The sequence below is a fragment of the Jaculus jaculus genome, chromosome 13, assembly GCF_020740685.1.
Source record: "Jaculus jaculus isolate mJacJac1 chromosome 13, mJacJac1.mat.Y.cur, whole genome shotgun sequence".
NCBI lineage: Eukaryota > Metazoa > Chordata > Mammalia > Rodentia > Dipodidae > Jaculus > Jaculus jaculus.
In genome coordinates this window covers 15242920-15257592 of record NC_059114.1, presented here as the reverse complement: position 1 = coordinate 15257592, position 14673 = coordinate 15242920, and the positions used below count along the sequence as shown (strand labels likewise).

Sequence of the window (14673 nt, the reverse complement as noted above, 5' to 3'; positions counted from 1 at the left end):
GATGTATTCCCTTCCATGGAGTGGGCCTCCAGTCCAATTAGAGGGCAGTTGGTTTCCACCATAACAGATGTGCTGTTATTGTACCCATTGGCTCATTTGGCCTGGCTGGCCAAATATAGGGTTTGCAGTGTCCACTGTTGGGTATCTTCACTGGTGATATTTCTCTGTTGCATTGAACTGCATGCAGCATGGCTTTTTCCAGCTTTCTGTCAGTTGGTCTACATCGAGGTTTTCGCTCAGCTAATAGAATCTTACCATCCATTCCTCATGGGAAACCAAGGGCCTCGGCAATGGCCTGTAATGTTTTGGAGGTATCAGTGACCTCTCTGGCCAACAACTCTCTGGAAGGTATTCCATCCCTGGCACTGAAAATTTTCTAGTAACAATCTTTGGCTCCTGAGTGTTCCATTGACCAAAAAAGGTTTCCATGTGACTTATTAATATCCTCTTAGATTTTCATTAGCCTTCCCTCCACCTTTCCTTTACCCAATATCTTCCCCTGACCTCACTTAGGCCTTTTCTCCCTCATTAATCTGTTCTTCTATTTACATATATACAATACTATCCTATTAAGTCCCTCCTTCCTCCCTTTCTATTCTCTTTATATCTCCTTTCTAGCTTACTGGCCTCTGCTACTGAGTTTTACTCCTACTCATATAGAAATGCAATCATTTGTAGCTAGGATCCACATATGAGAAAGAACATGCGATGTTTGGCTTTCTGGGCCTGGGTTACCTCACTTAGTATAATCTTTTCCAGGTCCATCCATTTTCCTACAAATTTCATAAGTTTATTTTTCTTTACCACTGAATAGAACTCCATTGTGTACATGTACCACATCTTCATTATCCACTCATTAGTTGAGGGACATCTAGGCTGGTTCCATTTCCTAGCTATTGTATTGAATAGAGTGGGAATAAACATGGTTGAGCAAGTATTGGGTCCTTAGGATATATGCCTAGGAGTGGGATAGCTGGGTCATATGGTAGATCTTGATTTTGTTTGTTTTGAGGTAGGGTCTCACTGTAGCTCAAGCTGACCTAGCATTCACAATGTAGTTTCAAGTTGGCCTTGAACTCATGGCGATTCTCCTACCTCTGCCTCCCGAGTGCTGGGATTAAAGGTGTGTGCCACCACACCTGCCATGTATTTTTTATTTATTTTTTAGAGGGAGAGGGAGAAGGGGTCAGATTGAGAGTGGGTGCACCAGGGCCTCTGGCCTTTGCGAACGAACTCCAGATGCACGGGCCACCTTGTGCATTTGGCTTGCATGGGTCATTCAGCTTTGCAGGCTAGTGTCTTAACAGCTAAGCCATCCCTCCAGTCCACTTGTTTTTTCTTTTAACAAACTCCAAACACATGTGCCACCTTATGCATCTGGATTTATGTGGGTACTGGGGAATCGAACCTTGATCCTTTAGCTTTGCTGGCAAGCACCTAAACTGCTGAGCTACCTCTCCAGTCCTTTTTTATTATTATTACTTTTTATTTTTCAAGGTAGTGTCTCACTTAAGCTCAGGCTGACCTGGAATTCACTATGTATTCTCAGGGTGACCTCGAAATTTTGGCAATCCTCCTACTTCTGCCTCCTGAGTGCTGGGATTAAAGGCGTGCACCACTATGCTTGGCTGCCAGTCCTTTAAAAAAAAAAAAAAAAGATTTTATTTATTTTGAGAGAGAGAGAGAATATGGGTGCTCCAGGGTTTCTAGCCACTGCAAATGAAATCTTGATGAATGTGCCCCTTGTGCATCTGGCTTAGGTGGATCCTGAGGAATCAAACTTGGGTTCTTAGGCTTCACAGGCAAACGCCTTAACTGCTAAGCCATCTCTCCAGCCTGAAAAGGGCATTGTAAGTCCTTGCTCTTTGAAGTAAGAAGATCTCTGGAAGCTTAACTTTGTCTGGTCTTTTCTCTGGTGGCTTTAGACTCGAGAAGAGGCTTTGTCAGGATTGGCTGAAAGCAGTGGGGAGGTGACTGGTGTTGTGGCTGCTCTGGAACACCTGGTGCTGATGGCTCCCTTGGCGAAGGAGTCTGTTTTCCAATCCAGGAAGGTTAGTGTACCTTTGTTATGAACTACAGTGGTTTTAAGTGTATTTTTATTTATTTATGAATGAGAGAAAGAGCAAGATTAGGTTTACCAGGGCCTCCTGCAACTGCAAATGAACTCTAGACGCATGCACCACTTTGTGCACCTGGCTTTACATTAATATTGGGGAATTGAACCCAGGCTGTCAGACCTTACGAGCAAGTTACTTTAACCACTGGGCCATCTCTCCAGCCCCTGTGCCTATTTTTGCTATATCATTTCTTGATCTAAGCTTTGTTCCAACAGGGCATGCTGGAATATCTGTCTGCTTTTGAGGAAGAAACCACAGAAGTTCAGTCCCTGGACTCTCCTCATCCTCTTGCTCTCCCTTCTCTCAAAGAGGAAGAAGCAGTGTCTGAACCAGAACCTGAGGGGTTGCCAGAGGCCTGTGATGACTCAGAGTTAGCAGATGACAATCTCGGGGAGGGGACCATATGTATTGAGTCCAGCCAGCAGGAACCCATCACAAAGCCAGGCTTCACGCACCTCAGCAGTGCCCCTTGTTACTACTTCTACCAAGGTGAGGGTCCCTGAGGAGACTATTTGAGGGGGGATTATTTAGTGTTCTGAGCAGGTGGTACTTGCTAGCTGCTGGGGTTTGGGTTGCTGTGCCTTTCTGCAGGCAGTTAGTGTGGCAGGCCTACTTGGGAGAATGATCTTGCTGAAGGCTAGCTATGGCTGTTGTGTGACAGAACCTTTGTTTTCAGCGGAGGATGGGCAGCACATGTTCCTGCACCCTGTCAATGTGCGCTGCCTAGTGCGCGAGTATGGCAGCCTGGAGCAGAGCCCAGAGAAGATCTCGGCAACAGTGGTAGAGATTGCTGGGTATTCCATGTCTGAGGTAAGGGTCTGCTTTTAGGAGAAAGGGCAGGATGTAACATCAATCTGGTCTCTCTGGATAGGCCTAACAATATAAGGCATTAACTTTTAAGGCCTATTGACTCGTTGTGCTGTACAGAGGATCAAAGAAACCCAGGGATGTTTGCATGCTAGGCAAACATTCTGTCATTGACCTGTACTTTTTGTTTTGTTGTTGTTGTTTTGTTTTTAAGGTAGGTTCTCTAGCCCAGGCTGACCTAGAATTTACTATGTAATCTCAGAGTGGCCTCAAACTCAGTGATCCTCCCATCTCTGCCTCCCAAGTGCTGGGATTAAAGATGTGCACCACCCATGCCCAACTAAAATATATTTTTAGCTTAGAATATCTATGACTGATGGTCTGATAATTTACATATATGATGTTTTGCCATTTAATAAGTATTCTTATATTTATCACAGAACTGTTTATTAGTCTTAAAATTAAACACTGAGGACTGTCAGCTTTCCAGCATATACATGTAGAAAATGAATAGAAAGTGAATGAGCTTTGCTTCATGAGGGAAGTCTGCTTTCTCATTTCCGTTCCTTTCTAGCTATCATAGTTCTGTCACTGGTGCCCAGTTTTTTGGTGTTTTTTTTTTTTTTTTTTAAACCCATCAAGTCCTCTTGTATTGTCCCTGCTTTCTCTTCAGTTAAAGATCCTAGAACATCAGAAACCTGTGGTCAGAATTAGGTCATTTCTTACTCACTTGTAGGACAACACAAAACATCTGGATTTTTGGTTGCTGGTTGTGCCTTACTGTTTGGCTTTCAGAAGAGTGATAAGTTGATTGATGTCCTTTGAGCCCTAATACCGTTTGTGAGTGTAAACTGTTGGAAATCTGGGCTGGAATCCTTTGCTGTCAAGAGTAGTTGAGTGTTGGTTCCACTTGCAATGCAGGATGTTCGGCAGCGTCACAGATATCTCTCTCATTTGCCACTCACCTGTGAGTTCAGCATCTGTGAACTGGCTCTGCAGCCTCCTGTGGTCTCTAAGGAAACCCTTGACATGTTCTCAGGTGAGAAAGCCTGCCTTGCCGCTCTTTGTTTATACAGGAGTCCAGGACTCTTATGGCTAGAAACCCATTGTGGGGAGGTACTAAGAGCTGTATAATGGATCAGTAGTTCCTGAAACACTGCATTTGTCTAGTTCAGTCAGACTTGATGTAGGCCCAGCTGTGGGTCTGCTGATCTAGCTTCTCACAACTTGACTTGTCTACAGATGACATTGAGAAGAGGAAGCGTCAGCGCCAGAAGAAGGCTCGGGAGGAGCGCCGCCGGGAGCGCAGGATTGAGATGGAGGAGAACAAGAAGCAGGGCAAGTGTAAGTTTAGGAACTCTACTCCTTGACAGTTTTTGCCCTGTGCCAGATTGTGCAGAGGCTTGGCACCTCCCACTGAACCTCTTCTTCCCAGCTAGTACCTTTTCTTCTACTTTGATCTTTGTGTATACATGTATGTGTCTCAGTTTAATTAGGGTTGCCTGCACAAGTATGGGTGAGGGATTATCTAACGTGCAACTTATAAAGTAGTCACAACTTCATTTAAATTGATTTACTTGCAAGGAGAGAGACAGAAAATGGGATCACCAGGGCCTCCAGCCTCTGCAAATGAACTCCAGATGCATGCACCCCTTGGTGTTTCTGGCTTTACTTTTTTTTTTTTTTGGTGTTTTATTTATTTATTATTATTATTTTTTTTTTTTAAATTTTTTTGTTCATTTATTTATTTGAGAGAGACAGACATAGAGAGAAAGACAGATGGAGGAAGAGAGAGAGAATGGGCGCACCAGGGCTTCCAGCCACTACAAACGAACTCAGACGCGTGTGCCCCCTTGTGCATCTGGCTAACGTGGGACCTGGGGAACCGAGCCTCGAACCGGGGTCCTTAGGCTTCACAGGCAAGCGCTTAACCACTAAGCCATCTCTTCAGCCCTTTTTTTTGGTGTTTTTGAGGTAGGGTTTTGTTCGAGTCCAGGCTGACCTGGAATTAGTCTCAGGGTGGACTCAAATTCAAGGCAATCCTCCTACCTCTGCCTCCCAAGTGTTGGAATTAAAGGTATACACCATCACAAACTTCATAATTATAGAAATAAACCACAGTACTTCCCTCCTCCCCCACAACTCCACTGTCTTATATCTCCTTCCTCCTGTCAATTAGTCTCTTTAATTTTGGTGTCATCATCTTTTCCTCCTATTATTGAGGGTCTTGTGTAGACATAGTGCTAGGCACTGTGAGATCATGGATATCTAGGCCATTTTATGTCTGGAAGAGTGTGTCGTAAGGAGTCTTTCTACACATTATTTATTTACTAAGTTATTTTTTTGGCTTTTCGAGGTAGGGTCTCGCGCTAGTCCAGGCTGACTTGGAACTCATTATATAGACTCAAGGTGGCCTTGAACTCACAGTGATCCTCCTACCTCTGCCTCCCAAGTGCTGGGATGCAAGGCATGCGCCACCAGGCTATTTTATTTATTTATTTTAGACAGAATTGGCACTCCAGGGTCTTAGGCACTGAAATCAAAGTCCAGGCGTGTGCGCCATCTAGTGGGCATGTGCAACTTTCCACTTGCCTCACCCTTGTGCTTCTGGCTAAAGTGGTATCTTGAGAGTCAAATGTGGGTCCTTAGGCCTAGGGGACAAGTGCCTTAACCACTAAACCATTTCTCCAGCTCTGCCACCTCTAAATTTTTTATTATAGAAAAATTCAGGGGTTTGGGAGATGATTCTGGATAGTGTTTGGTGTACAAGTGTGCTTACCAGAGTTCAGATCCCCAGAACCCAAAGTTGTGCAAAATCTGTACTGTAATCCTAGCCCTCCTGGGGGAAGACTGGAGGCAGGAAGCTTGCTGGCTAGACAGCCTGGCATTTGCAGGGGTGAACAAGAGACCCTGCCTCAAACAAAGTACAAGGCAAAGACCAACTTTGGGGTAGTCCTCTGACCTGCACGTGCATGCGTGTGCTGACACACATACGCACACACATTAAATACATGCACAAAGAAAAGAATAAATAAAAGTGAAATTGCTAGGGGTGTAGCCCATGTCTTTATTCCCAGCATTCGGGAGGCAGAGATAGGAGGATCACTGTGAGTTTGAGGCCAGCCTGAGACTACATAGTGAATTACAGGTCAGCCTGGGCCAGAGTAAGACCCTACCTTCAAACACTATTCCCCCAAAAAAGGGGAGCTGGAGAGGTGGCTTCGTGGTGAAGGCACATGCTTATGAAGCTTAAGGACTGAGGTTCAATTCTCCAGGTCCCACATAAGCCAGATGCACACGGTGACATATGCGTCTGCAGTTCATTTCCAGTGGCTAGAGGACCTAGTACGCTCATTGTCCCTCCCTCCCTCTCTCTAATAAATAAACCAAAACAGGGAGGGGGCTGGAGAGATGGCTCAGTGGTTAAAGGCACGTGGCTTACAAAGTCTGTCTGCCAGATTTGGTTCCCTAATACCCGTGTACAGCCAGATGTACATAGTGATGCATGTGTCTGAATTTTGTATGCAATGATAGGAAGTTCTGTCGCACACATTTTTCCCTCTTTCTCTCACACACAAATAAAAAGACCCTTTAGAATATATGTATTGGAAGCAGGGCGTGGTGGCTCACGCCTTTAATCCCAGCACTTGGGAGGCAGAGGTAGGAGTATCGCCAGGAGTTCAAGGCTACCTTGAGACTCCATTGTGAATTCCAGGTCAGCCTGGGATAGAATGAAACACGGGGGTGGGGGGGAGAATATTGGGTGCTCTCAGCTATTACAAAATTTTGAAAAACTGTGTGAATGGAACTGTCATTATCTTTCTTTTGCAGATCCTGAAGTGCACATTCCCTTAGAGAATCTACAGCAGTTTCCTGCCTTCAATTCCTATACCTGCTCCTCTGATTCTGCTTTGGGTCCTACCAGCACTGAGGGCCATGGGGCCCTCTCCCTTTCTCCTCTTAGCAGAAGTCCAGGTCCCCATGCAGGTAAGTAGCTGATGTTTAAATGTATTGCTTATTAGAGAGAGAGTGAGAGACAGCACGAGCACAGGTGTGCTAGGGTCCCTACCGCTGCAAACAGACGCCAGGTGCACGTGCCACTTCGTACATCTGGCTTTTTATGTGGGTCCTGGGGAATTGAACCTCGGTGATCAGGCTTTACAAGCCAACCCCTTTAACCATTGAGCTATCTCCTAGCCCTTAAGTTGAGATTTAATGAATTCAGCTATTGATTAGACCTTAAGCAAAGTACTGGTGTCCGAATTTATAAATTGGACCCACTTGTCCTGATGTGGTATTTTGGTTAAAAGAAGGGGGAACCCTAGTTACATAGCTCTAAGACGCATCAAACTCTTACTTGCTACCCTTTCCCATTGGCTGTGCTGACTTCTGAGACCCTTCCAGAGTCTAAAAATTGTAAGGCAATTCACCAGCCAAGGGAGTAACCCTAGGTTCTTTCCTATTACCCAGCAGTTTGTTTTTTTTCCCCCAAAAGGTTATCTCTTCTCAGCAGTTTTGTTTTTTTTTTTGTTGTTGTATTTTGGTTTTGCTCAAGCTGGCCCGGAACTGGTGGTCCTTCTATCTTCCCTCCTGAGTGCTGGGACTACAGGCATGCAATACCTTGCTTGGCTTAACTCAGCCACACACATATATATATATAAGTTTTAGGGGCATGCCACTGCCTCTTGCATGAGAACATGTGAAGTCAAACCCAGATGGGAAGACTTTGTAAACAAGTGCCTTTAACCACATCTCCCATCTCCCCATACCTGCTGCTTTACTTTTTTTTTTTTTTTTTTTTTTTTTGAGATAGGGTCTTGCCCAAGCTGATCTGGAATTCACTATGTAGTTCTCAGGCTGGCCTCAAACTCAGTGATGCTCCTACCTCTGCCTCCTGAGTGCTGAGATTAAAAGCATGTGCCACCCCCATGCCTGGCTTATTTGAGTACTGGGGTTAAAGATGTGAGCCACCACATCTGTATATATAGCCTTAGATTTGTGATCCTCCTACTCCCCCCCCCCCCCGCAATCTCCCATGGTTTCTTTCCATCTACTTCACAGATCACTGATATAATAGATGTTGTTTTTTTTTTTTTTAATTATTTATTTGAGAGCGACAGAGAAAGACAGAGAGAATGGGTGCGCCAGGGCTTCCAGCCTCTGCAAACGAACTCCAGACGCATGCGCCCCCTGTGCATCTGGCTAACGTGGGACCTGGGGAACCGAGCCTCGAACCGGGGTCCTTAGGCTTCACAGGCAAGCGCTTAACCGCTAAGCCATCTCTCCAGCCCGATGATGTTTTTGATAACAAGCAGTGTTGATATTTGGATCAAGGCTTTTTCCAACCTTTTTCGGGGGCAGTTATGCAGGTCTGCCCCACTGTGCCCTGATTTCAGTTCACCTCGTGTTAAGCAGACACTAGCTCTTTGGAATTTGACTCCTAATTGAGTCTGTGGTTCCCTTTCAGACTTTCTGCTGACCCCCCTGTCACCCACTGTTGGTCCAGGCAGTCCTTCATTCTGTGTTGGGAGTGTAGAAGACGACTCTCCCTTCCCTTCCTTTGCCCAGGTGAGTTCTTTACTTGTGAAGCAACCCAAGGGTACTTAACAAGAATTCTGGAATTGTTTCACCCTGAACCCAATACTAGTTGACCATGAGTTAGTCACCTGACGGGTATGACGGCAATTTACCGCCTCCTGGAGCACTCCTAGAGGCAGTGCAACACTGCCTTACGTAATTGTAGAGGCTTTCTTTTTGTAATTTTGTTTTTTAATGAGAGCAAGAGAAAGAATTGGCATGCCAGGGCCTCCAACCACTGTAATTGAACTCCAGATGTGCGCACCACCTTGTGTGTCTGGCTTATGTGGGTTCTGGAGAACAGACATGGGTCAGGTCCCCAGGCTTCGCAGGTAGCACCTCAACCACTAAGCCATGTCTCCATCTCTGTAGAGGCTTGCTTTCTTAAGTAGAAAGTTCATGGACTATTCCCAGATATTGCTGAAGTTAAGAGTAGGTGATGGAGCATATGAGTTTTAATTACTTTTCTGAAAAATCTAATGAACAGGGTGTGCTGATGCATCCCTTTAATCCCAGCACTTGAGAGGCCTTGAATTCATGGAAATCCTACCTTAGTCACTTGAGTAATAAGGTTAACCATGCAAAATGTTTCTTGTAAGAATATAACAGAGCTGGGTGTGGTGTCACATGCATTTAATCCCAGAACTTGGGAGGCAAAGGTAGGAGGATCACTGTGATTCAGGCCAGCCTGAAACTATAGTGAATTCCAGGTCATCTTGGGCTAGAGTGAGACGTTGGGATTAAAGGCGTGCGCCACCATGCCCAACTTACCCTGTTTATTCTAACAGGCTAATGCTTGTTGTTTTTTGGGTGGGGTGGGGATGGTGACTCTGTAACTAGAACTCAATATATACCCAGACTGGCCTCAAACTTGTGCATGATGCTCTTAGGAATCTCAGGACAGTTCATCAAAGAGAGAAAGCATTCCTCATTCAAGAATGCGAACGAGAAGCTTATATTGTCTAAGCAGTGTTCGTACCTATTCCTTGAGGAATGAAACCCCATGGCTTTACCACTTTAGTTACTGAAAGGGAGTGATGGGGGAAAAGGGCCTGATTCCTTTCAGAAGTGATGGTTTGATGTGTTCCTAACCAGGTAGTGTCATGGTGTACGTCTGGAAAGATCAGATATATTTACCTTTCTCCCCTTTTCCACTTGGGCAGATGCTGAGGGTTGGAAAAGCAAAAGCAGAAGTATGGCCCAAAACTGCCCCAAAGAAAGGTGAGAAAAGCCCACAAGGTGCAAACTGACCCCTTTCATAAAAAGTTGTTTCTAGAGTTGTAATGATGTAATGATGTTTTTAAGATGAGAACAGTCTAGTTCCTCCTGCCCCTGTGGACAGTGATGGCGAGAGTGATAACTCAGACCGTGTTCCTGTGCCCAGTTTCCAAAACTCCTTCAGCCAAGCTATTGAAGCAGCCTTCATGAAGTTGGACACACCAGCTACTGCAGATCCCCTCTCGGGTAAGGAATGCGGAGTGCTCAGCACAGGCCAGTAACCATACAGTGCTGCCATGATGGATAGCAACTGCTTTTTCTTTCAAGACACAGTACAAGGACGGCTTATATAGAAGGTAGCCTAGCCCCACTGTATTGTTCAGAGTACGAATGACACATTGTGGTGCGTTATGTACCCAGCACTGCGCTAATCATATTTTCCCAACAGCCATATTGGGTAGGTAAAACTTCCAAGTTACAGATGAGGAAGTCCAAGGAGGTAGTGTCTTGTCCAAGACAAACCTAGTGGTCTGGCACTGGTATTTGAATTCAGACCATCTTAATTCCAGAGTATGCACTTTTAGCTGACACTCTCGGTAATAGAAAGGCTAGGGGACAAAAGGATGGCATTGTAAGCTAAGTAAACTCTTTCTGTTTCCCTTTAGAAGAGAAAGGAGGAAAGAAAAGGAAAAAACAGAAACAGAAGCTCCTGTTCAGCACCTCAGTTGTCCACACCAAGTGACACTACTTGCCCAGGCTACCTTCTCCATCTGTTTTTTTTTTTTTTTCCCTGTGCTTTTGTTTTGCTGCTGTAATTTTTAACTATTTGAGTTTGAACAGAATGATTAGCTTGGGGCGGGGTGGGGGTTTCCACAATGTGAGGGGGAACCAAGAAATTTTAAATACAGTGTATTTTCCAGCTTCCCATCTTTACACCAGAATAAAGTATTGACACAAGAGATTATTGCCTGCCAGTGTTTGATTTCCTAGGTTAGTCTTTGAAGCAAACACCTGTTGTTTTCTCAGTCCAAATAAGCTTGAGTCCCTTCAGCATACCTTTGAATAGTCCAAGAGGGCTACAGATGGCCAACTTAGTTTTTCATCTGGGTGTTCCCAGCACTAGTTTATAATCAAACTCAGCACCTGAGGCAGTGGGAGGATTGATAAGAGCTTGTGAGTAGCCAGTATTACAATGTGAGGTTGTCTCCAGAATGGGTGCACCAGGGCCTTTAGCCACTGCAAATGAACTCCAGATGCATGTGCTACCATGTACATGTGGCCTTCGTGGGTTCCAGGGAGTCATACCTTAGGCTTTGCAGGCAAGTGCCTTCACTAAGCCATATCTCCAGCCAAAAACTGCGTTTCTTGTCAAGCCACTTGGGGTAATCAAGAATCTGCTATGTGTTGTCTTGTGGATCAGTTACAAGACCAGCTGCAAGTTTAGTGCTCTAGTCTTATTAACATTTCTATTCTACATGACTTAGTATGTTTAGGGTACATCCTGACAGCTCAGGGTACAGGGCCTCAATCAAGTAGGTTAAATATTTTGAATTCACCCAGTATCATACAGAAGCCTTCCCATCAAAGCCAAGCTGTGGACAGGGAAACAGATGTGTCCAAGCATGAATTCTACAAGCCCTTTTTGTAGTTTAAGCGAGCTTAATTCTATGGAAGCCAAAGTTATTTATTCAAACTATTCAGCAATGCAATTCCATACAATAATGTCTGTGCAGAGCCTTCACAACCTATTGGACCCCTATCCAGGGGTGGCTGGTAAAGCAACTTCATGTTGTGTTAAATGAGTCCTTCCTTTCAATCTGGTCACGAGTCGCTTGGTTTGCAGACTGCACTTGAGCACAGAGAAGCCTGCCGTGTGGGCACCAGAAGTTCACTCCGTTGCTTCGGTGGCCTCGCCAGCACTGTCTGAAAGCTCTTCCTCAGCCGACTCTTCTTCCTCTAGTAAAGAGCTTCTTGTGACGGCCTTCTGGATAGCTTCCCTCTCTCCTGAAGGAAGGCGCACACAGCAGCAGTGAAAGGTGCCTTTGGGACTACTACACACTCAGGCTGCAGGAGCTCAGGCTGCGGGCTGGGTGCTGCTTACCTTCGTCCGTACACTTCTGCAGCAGGATCAGCAGCTGTCTCCTGTTGTACTGAATCAGGAACTTCTGACACGTCCTAATGGTACCTGGCACACCAACAAGCTTCTGCAGTTATGCGTGCGTGAGGAGTCTTTCAAAGCTGGAGGACTATCTTGTGGGATAGCAGGACCCCCTCCCCCACCTAGGCAAGATTGACCTGAACTTGTCAACCTAAGAAAACCAGCCACCACACTCCATGCCACCATTCCTACCTCCCACATGTAATGTGTTGAAAAAACATGGATAACGGTGTCCTTTGTTCTCCAAATAAGTGATAAAGGGAAGAGCTGACCATAGGAGCTGGTAGAATTCCTTTCTGCATCGAAGTAGCACTATTCCAGTGTAGGCATTGAGGTATCGAACTATAGCAGAAAGGAAAATAAAATTCAGGACACTGAATGCACGTGTTTGAAAATGTTAGGGGAAAGCCCACATTGTCCCAGAGACTATTCTAAGTGGCATATGGGAAGATGCATCCCGGTAAAAAGATTTCCTCCAAAGGAAACAGCAGGACATGGTGGCACATGCCTTTAATCCCAGCACTTGGGAAACAGGATTGCTGTAAGTTCAAGGCCAGTTGGAGACTACAGAGTAAGTTTCAGGTCAACCTGGGCTAGGGTAAGACTCCACCTTGAAAAGCAAAACAAAACAAAGAAATGGGGCTGGAGAGATGGCTTAGCGGTTACGGCGTTTGCCAGCAAATCCAAAGGACCCAGATTCAATTCCCCAGTACACCTAGGTAAAGCCGCACACAAGGTGGCACATGAGTCTAGAGTTCATTTGCAGCGGCTAGAGGCTCTGGCCCACCCATTTCTCTACCTGCCTCTTTCCCTCTCTTGCAAATAATAAAAGGCTGAGGTAGGAGGATAGCTGCCAGACTAGGTTAGTGTAAGATCCTGGCTTGAAAACTCCCCAAAAGAAAACTTTAGGACAAATACTCATTTGTAGAAGAGACAGTGCTTTGCACACCACTCAAAACTTGCAAGTGAATTTCGAATTTGTCACTGACAATTCAATGAATGGCGAGACAGAAGATCTAAACAGGATTTGTACAGTGGAGCTCTGGAGGTCCTTTCAACTGCCAGCTCAGTAGTGTCTGAAGTAAGTTACATACATATGTGGGTTGAATTCGGAAGAACTCAAGTCTGAGCCTACAACAAAAGGAACTAAAAGGTGGCATCCTGGGGAAGGTATGGGTTCCTCCTGCATTTATATATACAAATTCCTGTGTTCTCTCAGACTTTACAAGGGATAATCTTGACTTCTGTCTCTGAGGTAGGGTCTCACAGGCCTAGGATGGCCTCCAACTCACAGCGATCCTCCCCATGCTGGGACTAAAGCTTTTTTTTTTTTTTTTTTTAAGCTATTTTTTAGGCCAGGCATGGTGGCACATGCCTTTGATCCCAGCACTTGGGAGGCAGAGGTAGGTGGATTGCTGTTGAGTTCGAGGTCACCCTGAATTAGAGTGAGACCCTACCTCAAAAAAAAAAAAGAAAAAAATATATATATATATACACACACACACACACATACATACATACGTACACACACACATACACATACATATATATACACAGTATATATATAATATATATATTAGAGACAGTCGGAGGGAGTGAGAGAATGGGTGCACCAGGGCCTCTGGCCACTGCAAACGAACTCCAGATACATACGTCAAGATGTGCATCTGGCTAACGTGGGACCTGGAGAATCGAACCTGGGTCCTTAGGCTTTGCAAGCAAACGCCTTAACCGCTAAGCCATCTCTCCAGCCCACTTTGGCATTTTTTTTTACGTGACCTTACCACTCAAATGATAGATCTTATTAGGAATTTCATGCGGATTCCCTTAGTTATCACATTAAATTCTGTCGATGCAGATGTCTATGAAGGATTTCTTGCTTTTGCGGTGCTGGGGACTGAACCTACGGCCCTGGACATGCTAGGCAACCTCTACCACTCAGCTGTGTCCCCAAGGGGTTTCACACGCGCCCCCTACCCCTTTTCGAGGTAGGGTCTCACTCTAGCCCAGGCCGATCAAGAATTCACTATATAGTCTCAGGCTGGCCTCGAACTCACGGCTATTCTCCTACCTCCACCTCCCCACTGCTAGGATTAAAGGCGTGCGCCACCACGCCCGACCACAAGGCCCTTCTCCACCGCCCGTCCCCTTCACGTCCCGCGCTCCCCAGACCCCCAGGCGTCTTCTCACCCGCGAAGCCGACGGAGCAGGCGGCGGCGCCGAAGGTCCCGTGCACCCGGGCGATCGTGTCCCGGACGAGGCCGACCAGCACTCGGTCGTCCAGGCTGAGGCGGCAGCGCGAGTCGTCGGACACTACTTCGCAGAGCAGGTACCTGCGGCGGGGAGAGGACAGTGACGGTCAGCCGGGGTGGGGGAGACCGCGCGGGCCACGGAGCTTTCAGAAGGGCTGCTTCACCTGTGCTTGAAGCGCACCATGGCGGCCCGCGCCGGAAGTCCGCCCGCGACCAATGGGAAGTTCGCTGGGGCAACCTTGCAGCCACTCAGAGGAGGAGACAGAGGAGGAGGGGGCGGAGCTATGAGCGATAGGCCGAGCCCACTGTCAGTCTTCAACGCCCCGCCCTCCTCGCGTCTGCGAGCGCTCGGGCGCAGTACTGCTGGTATCTGCGATATCTCTGCTCCACGCCAGAACTTGGACCCTTCGATCACACAGTTGCTGCAGTAATTTTATGTATGCACCTAGTATTCGCCCTCTCTTTTTGTTCTTTTGGAGGATAGGTCTCGCTGTAGCCCAGGCTGACTTGGAATTCACTATGTAGTCTCAGGCTGGCCTTGAGC

At 46.2% G+C, this 14673-nt stretch overlaps 2 protein-coding genes across 2 annotated transcripts in view; one reads left to right on the top strand and one right to left on the bottom strand.

Moving 5' to 3' along the window:
• Rnf10 (ring finger protein 10) overlaps window positions 1-10678 on the top strand; it is a 38837-nt gene extending 28159 nt beyond the window's left edge. Inside the window, exons 8-17 of the mRNA XM_004664127.3 lie at window positions 1926-2051; window positions 2333-2606; window positions 2794-2927; window positions 3846-3963; window positions 4167-4268; window positions 6756-6911; window positions 8392-8492; window positions 9665-9722; window positions 9807-9965; window positions 10385-10678. Coding sequence (XP_004664184.2) covers window positions 1926-2051; window positions 2333-2606; window positions 2794-2927; window positions 3846-3963; window positions 4167-4268; window positions 6756-6911; window positions 8392-8492; window positions 9665-9722; window positions 9807-9965; window positions 10385-10461 — 1305 coding nt within the window. The 3' untranslated portion in view covers window positions 10462-10678. The remainder of the gene's footprint in view (window positions 1-1925; window positions 2052-2332; window positions 2607-2793; window positions 2928-3845; window positions 3964-4166; window positions 4269-6755; window positions 6912-8391; window positions 8493-9664; window positions 9723-9806; window positions 9966-10384) is intronic.
• Window positions 10679-11382: 704 nt separating this feature from the next.
• Pop5 (POP5 homolog, ribonuclease P/MRP subunit) lies at window positions 11383-14333 on the bottom strand. Its single transcript, XM_004664018.2, has 5 exons — window positions 14294-14333; window positions 14068-14210; window positions 12070-12219; window positions 11821-11904; window positions 11383-11723 (listed from the first exon to the last, which is right to left on the bottom strand). The coding sequence occupies exons 1-5, from the start codon at window positions 14311-14313 to the stop codon at window positions 11608-11610; spliced, it is 513 nt and encodes a 170-aa protein (XP_004664075.1). The 5' UTR covers window positions 14314-14333; the 3' UTR covers window positions 11383-11607.
• Between the last annotated feature and the right edge of the window lie 340 nt (window positions 14334-14673).